Source organism: Vombatus ursinus, unplaced genomic scaffold, assembly GCF_900497805.2.
Source record: "Vombatus ursinus unplaced genomic scaffold, bare-nosed wombat genome assembly UNPS02000580.1, whole genome shotgun sequence".
Taxonomy (NCBI): domain Eukaryota; kingdom Metazoa; phylum Chordata; class Mammalia; order Diprotodontia; family Vombatidae; genus Vombatus; species Vombatus ursinus.
In genome coordinates, this window is record NW_020940358.1 from 13,044,459 (window position 1) to 13,051,991 (window position 7,533).

At 41.7% G+C, this 7,533-nt stretch overlaps 1 protein-coding gene across 1 annotated transcript; it reads left to right on the forward strand.

Moving 5' to 3' along the window:
* On the forward strand, positions 1–7,533 carry ATP5F1E (ATP synthase F1 subunit epsilon). The gene is made up of 3 exons (XM_027850492.1): positions 1–112; positions 4,549–4,675; positions 7,382–7,533. Exons 1-2 carry the CDS (start codon positions 81–83, stop codon positions 4,670–4,672), a joined length of 156 nt encoding a protein of 51 aa, XP_027706293.1. The 5' UTR covers positions 1–80; the 3' UTR covers positions 4,673–4,675; positions 7,382–7,533.

Sequence of the window (7,533 nt, forward strand, 5' to 3'; positions counted from 1 at the left end):
CCTTCCCCTTCCGGTTCGTGACCTTCCTGAGCCGCTCGACTTCTCCCTCGTTGCGTCCGTCGCCCGCCTTCTCCGCAGCCATGGTGGCCTATTGGAGACAGGCTGGACTCAGGTAGGTCTGGGGGTGGTTTGGGCGACTGGCTTGAGGCTCTGCAAGATGGCTCCAGAGCCGGGTCTCTTCAGATTTCTTCGGCTGGCCTGGGCGGCCGGGGCCTTGCCTGAGAGACCGCCGAGCCGTGACCGGCGCCGGGGCCTGGGCCCCGGCAGCCTGTGGCCGCCTTCCCCCGCAGCTCCCCGCCCTGCCCTCCTCTGTCCACTCTTGTCCTCCTGAGCCCCTGCCAGAAGTCACACCACCCGGGACAGCGTCCGCTGCGGCTTCGTGATTCAGTTCAGTCCGATAAATATTAAGTACTCATTGGATTGAATTTGTGACCTCAGCCGGGTCACTCTCTCAGTGCTGCAAGCACGTTCCATGATCGACTTAAAAAAACAAAAAACCTCAAACTGACTTCCACCTATTTCTCTGACTTTTTAGGAACAATAGTAAGCATTTTAGACCTGTAAAGCACCTTGCAAATATTTCACCTTATCCTCACAACTTTGAAAGGTAGCTGCTATTATTATCCCCATTTTACAGATAAAGAACTATGGTTGAGAGGTTAAATGACCCGCCCAAGGTTACATAGCTAATATCTGAGTTCCGATTTGCGCCTGGGCCTTCTTGAAATACAGGTCCAGAGTGCTAGCTACTGCACCACTTAGCTGCTTCACTTTGCCACTTGTCTCTTAAAATGACCCTTTCTCAATCCTTGGTGTTCTGGACCCTTGCTCCTATTGATCATTATCTTCTCCAAGTCTTGTCTGTTTACCTTTACTTCACCTCTGACGCTGCTACCACCCTCATGCCTGGACTGTTGCAATATCCTGCTGGTTAGGCTCCCTGCCTCCGGTCTTTTCCCCCCCTCCATCCATCCTTTATTCAGCCACCAAAGTGATTTTCCTAAAGGTCTGACTGCAATCGTCCACTCAGTAAACATAAAGTGGCTCCCTATCATCTCCAGAATCAAATACAAAATACTCTCTTTGGCACGAAAAAGCTCCTTAGGGCTAACTCCTACCATTCTAGTCTTCTTGTACCTTACTTTGCCCTTCTCCCATATACTCTGCATTCCAGTCATACAGGCCGCCTTGCTGTTCTTGTACAAGACACTCCATTGGTATTTTCATTGACTGTCCCCCATGCCTGAAATTCTCTCCCACCTCATCCCTTCCTCCTGGCTTCCTTCATATCTCAGCTAATATCCTGCCTTCTGCAGGAAGCTTTTAATGTCCCCCTTTAATGCTAGTGCCTTCCCTCTGTCGATTATTTCTAATTTATTGTGTATGTATCTTGTTTGTACTGCTTTTTTGCATGTTGTGTCCCCCATTAGACTGAGCTCCCTGAGAGCAGAGACTGTCCTTTGCCTTTCTTTGTATCCCCAGCTCTCAGCACAGTGCCTGGCACATAGTGTTTTCTAACTTGACATTACTCCCCTGGACCCTGGTCCAGCAGAACTAACCACTTTGCTGTGCTTCATACCTGATTTTCTGTTGCCTATCTTAAGCCTTTGCCAGGACTACCATTTATGTTTGAAATCAGTCAACAAGCTATTGTTGTTGACAACAACAGTCAACCAACCATTGTGCTAGGCATAGGAGATGCCCAGACAAAAAGGAAAAAAAGTCAGTGCCCTCCTGGAGTTTACAGTGCTGGCCTTTACTTTGGCCTTGTAAATTGCCTAGTTTCCTTTAAAACTCAGTTCAACACCACCTTGTACTTGAACCTTTCCCGATTCCTTCCAAATAGTAGTTCCCCATCTTCTTCCCCCCCCCCAAAAAAAAAAATTTCTTCTATGTATTTTATGTATGTTTATATTCAGATATATTGTGTGGATAGTGAAGATGGTGGTACCCTAGATGAAACCTGGGAATTTTGGAGAGGAGGTGATGAGATAACAGAAAAATATTCGGTTCTTATTTGACCATGTTCAGTTTGAGAACCCTAGAGTGCACATGGGAGGACATGCCCAACAAGCAGTTGAGTTTGAGAGATTTGGGCTAGATATTTAAATGTGAAATATATCTGCATATTGATAATGGAATCTATGAGCATAAGTGAGCTTATCCTTTGATTTTGTATATATGTACATGTTGACTCCCCTGACAGAATGTATTCTTTGAGAGTTTCATATCTGTCTTTGTATCTCCCGGGCATAGCCCAATGTGTCTGATATATAGTAGGACCTTAATAAAAACATGTTTGTTTTTTGTTTTTTTCTTCGATTCCTCCCACCCCCAAAACCAGTTTTCCTAAACCTTTCTTCAACTCTCAACATTATTCTTTATTCCTCTCTTTTCAACTAGGTGACCCCTTCTTACTCTCCAGAGAAAATTGAGGCCATCATCAGAGGAGCTCCCTCATTTCCCCTATTCTACACTTCAAAAGATCTCTCTATGAAAGAGGATCCCTTTTTGCCAAAGATTTACCTGCTGCTTTAGATTCTGACCCTTACCTTACTATACTTATCATTCTCTCTCTTTCATCTTCCCTCTCATCCTATCTGTTCTTTCCCTGTTTCCCATGAACATGCCCAGTTCTACCCTAACTTTAGGAAAAAACCTTCACTTGACTGAACCATACCCCTAATCTGTGTTCTCTTCCCCTGCTGCCTATAAGCATGCTCAGGTCTAGCCTATTTTTTAAAAACTTAGACTTAACTGTACAATGTCCCTAATCTATGTTCTCCTTTCCTTTACTGCCAAACTTCTGGAAAAAATAGTCGGTGTTTACTGCCTCAACTTCCCTTGCCACCCACTTATTTCTCAGTGCCTTTCAGTATGACTTTTAATTCCACTTTTCCACTGAAACTGCTCTCCAAAGTTTCTGGCTTTCTTTCTTTCTTTTTTTAAAGCAGCTACCACTGAACTGTTAAATCCCATGTCCTCTTCTCAGCATCATTCTTCTTGAACTCTTGGCAGCTTTTAACACTAGTAACCATCTCCTACTCGGCACTCCCTTGTCTTTCATGACATTGCCCTTTCCTGGTTTTCCAAACTGTCTTTTCATTCCATTTCCTTTGCTGCTTTATGCTCCATGTCTTGAACATATACTGTGGGTATCCTACAGGGCTGTGTCTTTTTAACTTCTTTCTGTTCTCCTTTGGTAATCTCATTTTTCTCTCTTGGAGTACACTATTTCTACGTCTCTATCTTCCATATTTAAATATTCAGCCCAAGGGGCAGCTCGGTGGCACAGTGGATAGAGCAATGGCCTTGGAGTCAGGAAGACCTGAGTTCAAATGCCTTCCCAGACCAGATACTTGTCACTTAATAGCTGTGTGACCCTGGGCAAGTTAACCCCCAATTGCCACAACAATAAATAAATATTTATCCCTAATCCTTCTTGAACTCCAGTTTAACATCAGCTAATTACTAAACTTCCTCCTGCATGTCCTGGAGGGGTTTCAAATTCTGCACATCCAAAAACTCTTTTCCAATCTTCCCTGCCCCCACCCTTCCCATTGTCACAGAGCTAATATGTCAGAAGTGGGAGTCAAACCCAGGTTTTCTTGGCTTAGAGCAATGCTCATTCTTTTATGCTCCATTGCTACTCACAAATGCAGTTCAAGAAAGTCAAATAAAAGTATTAGGACAGTGGTAAGTTAGCACTTTCTCTACTAACCACCTCATCATCCACCAGTCACCGTTGATGGATGCTAATCCAGCTTCCTCTCTCCATCCAGTCACTATACCACCACTCTGTTACCTCTTGCCTAAGCAATGACTTCCTAAGTGGTCGCCCTGCTTCTTCTAGTATGTCTTCACTCCAGTCTCAGTTGCCAAGATAGTCTTCCTAAGGTATAGGTCTGAGGTTGCCAAAACTATGCATCAAAAACTTTTGATGTCTCCTCCTTGCTTCTAGGATAAAATATACTATCTACAATATAGCTCTTAACCTGCTTTTTTAGTCTTGTTTCACATCATTCCTCTTTGAACAAGCTTTGTTCCAGGTAAAGTAGACCACAATTAACTTTTCCATGGACTGGAAACTTGATACATTTGTATGCATAGCATGCATACCCTTCTCATCTCTTGCCTTTTAGAATCCTGTTCTTCTCAACAAAGCTCAGATGGCTCCTTTGAAATCTTATCTGAGTCCCTCAGCTCTCTTCAATTTACCTTGAATTATATTTATATATGCTCAAACCCCCAGAATTTTACCTTGAGATCAGAGACTTTTTGGTTTTGCTCACTAAGAACTTTTCATTTTAATATAGGATTCAAAGCCAGTTTTAGTATGACAGTTTGGGGGGAGGGGAGAATCCTGTATTTCTAATGAAGTCATTGGAATAACTTGCTAGAAAAAATATTTCCAGTTGGAAGCATTTAAAAAACATATTCACGTTCTGTATTCAGAAGGCAATTTTAAATAAGCATAGCTTCTTTATCTTGCCAACTTGGCCCAGTCAGTAATTCATAACTTGCCATTATTCCCATTTTTTTTTCCAGCTATATCCGATATTCCCAGATCTGTGCAAAAGCAGTAAGAGATGCACTGAAGACTGAATTCAAAGCAAATGCTGAAAAAGCTTCTGGCAGCAATGTAAAAATAGTGAAAGTTAAAAAGGAGTAATGTGTAAGTAGCTGATTTTTAAGGAACCGTTGCAGTTTCCGTAGCGTGCTTTGAAAGTCGGAGCTTAATTTTTTCAGATTTTTCTCTCTTGTTGGTCTGGGTTGAAGTACATTTAGAAACTTAATGCCATAATAGGTTAAGGTACATGAAATAAAGCCTGGTGAAAATGAACTTAAAAGGCAGCTAGGTGGCACAGTGGATAGAGCACCAGCGCTGGAGTCAGGAGGACCTGAGTTCAAATGCAGCCCCAGACACTTCCTAGCTGTGTGACTCTGGGCAAGTCATTTAACTCCAGTTGCTTCACTTAAAAAAAAAAAAAAAAAAAGTGAACTTAACCAGAACTGAGAGATAATGGAATCTCTATGCAAACTGAGCATTAGGGAAGATGAGGGCACTGCTGTCCCCACAGATACTTGGCTTCCCAAACTCGAGAACTCTCCTCAGTTCCACCTTTACCCTGTGCACCCAGACGGTTGCCCAGTCCTGCTAATTCTTCTTTCACCACATTTCTCAGTTCCCTTCAGTCCATCCACATTACTACCATCTTAATTCAGGCCCTCACCCCCTCTCTCCAGGAATATTGCAATAACCTCCTAATTTATCTTTTCTCTATCCCCATACCCTCTTTTAATTCAAATGCTACTTTCCTGCTCAGTAATCTTCATTGGCTCCCTGTTGCTCACAGTATCAACTGAACTCTTCTGTTTGACATTTAAAGCCTGTGTATGACCTAGCTCTAGTCCATCTTATATGTACACATAGTATTACTCCCTTCGTATACTCTCTGCTTCAGCCAAACTGACCTTCTTGCTGTTCCCTATCCATGACTCAACGTCACCTTTTCATTCCTAGAATACACTCTTTCCTCACCTCCACATAATTTGTTTCAAAGTTTAGCTTAAATACCACCTCCTGTATGAGTCCTTTCTGGGTCTATCTAAGCTGCTTGTACTTCTCTCCCAAATTATCTTGAATTTATTTTGTAAATACATATATTGGCAGCTAGGTGGCTCAGTAGATAAAGCACCAGGCCTGGAGTCAGGAAGACCTGCTTTTAAATCCAGCTGCAGACACTAGTTGTGTGGCCTGGATAAGTCACTTAACCTCAGTTTGCCACAGTTACCTAATCTGCAAAATGGGGATGATAATAATAGCACCTACGCCTCCAGGGTTGTTATGGGGAACAAATGGGGTAATAATTGGAAAGCATTTAACTCAGTACGTAATACATAGTAATTACTACAAAAATGTTAGCTGCTATTATTATTTGGGGGGAGGAGGGATAGAAGAGAGACATGATGTCCGCTCTAATCAAATGTGAGTTCCCTGAGGCAGGGAATTTTGTAATTTTCTACATAGGGGCTGAAAGCTCTGTGTTGCTCACTACTGAAATAGTTAAATTTATTCTAATTTATCGATTAAAGACCTTTTATGGAATACTTCATTTTCTTCTAAATGTATGCTTTAATGGTCTGTTGATAATTGGTTCATTATATCTGCTCTGAAAAATAAGGCAATGTGGAACAATGGAAAGCATTGCTATAAGATTCAGAACTGAGTTCTGGTCATGGCTTATACATTCATTAGTTTTATAGCTTTGGGTAAATTCCTTGACCCCTCTGTGACTGTTTCCTCATCTATAAAATGGAGATACCAATATTTGCCCTGTCAGCCTCTCTGGATTGTCATAAGTGCCAAATGAAAAATATCCTTGAAGGGCCTCTCTAAACTCTTGTGTGCCACAGACCTTTAAGTCAGTATCAGTATTCCGATGTAAAGTGACATCTGTATGTCAGAAGGACAAGCAAGGTACATAATTGAAGACCTGGGAGTGGGCACTTTAAACAGTTTTAAAGCCCAAATCAACAGAAGCATTCCAGTGTAATGGATGTTAATCCTTTAACCACTTATGCTTATGAGTCCAGAGATGCAGTGCTTAAGTTTAGATATTTTTACAAATATCAGTAACCTGTTTTTAAAAGTCACTTGCACTTGGAAGCAGAGAGGCAATCAGTAGAGCCAAACTTGGAACACAGCTCACTCCACTCAGTCTAGCGTCCTTTCCATTAGATGATGGTGCTATTCTTTTCACTATTTTTCATTTTAAAGCAATAACCCATCTACTTGAGAAGCAGTGGATAGAGTTTGCATTGGAGTCAGGAGGACCTGGGTTCAAGTCCCACCTCTGACCTTTAGGCTGTGACATTAACACAGTGAAGGCTTTTAAGTTATGTGAGTCAAGACCCCAGCTTATGAAGATTTATGCCTTTTGAGAACAAAAATAATTGACTAGGACAGCTTCACAGCTGCAAGGGAAATAATACTGTTTAGCTCAACAGTGCCATCCTGTGGCCAAAAGAGATAAGTGAAGCTAGTACAGTTAAAAATAGGGAATAAGACATAGATTTTCATAGTGTGTGAATCGAAACAAAACGTATGCGTTTTCTGGTTTGGTATGAGAAATACATATCTTGGGGTAGCTAGGTGGCGCAGTGGATAGAGCACTGGCCCTGAAGTCAGGAGGACCTGAGTTCAAAAACAGCCTCCAACCAAACACTTGACACATACTAGCTGTGTGATCCTGGGCAAGTCACTTAACCCCAATTGCCTTAAAAAAAAAAAAGAAAGAAAGAAATACATATCTTAAATTAATGAATTTTTAAGGAAAAAAATAACTTGCAACTCTTGCTTTCTCTTTTTTTCCTCTAGAACCTGACTAATGCTACATTTTCAAAGTGAAGCTTTTCAGTTATATGTTATGGCAGATTGAAAACTGTCTCACTTCATGTTTTGCTATTGAGAGGAAAACACCTGACTGTGTAAATTGACATGCCAATAAATTAAGCCCTGGTTCAGTATGA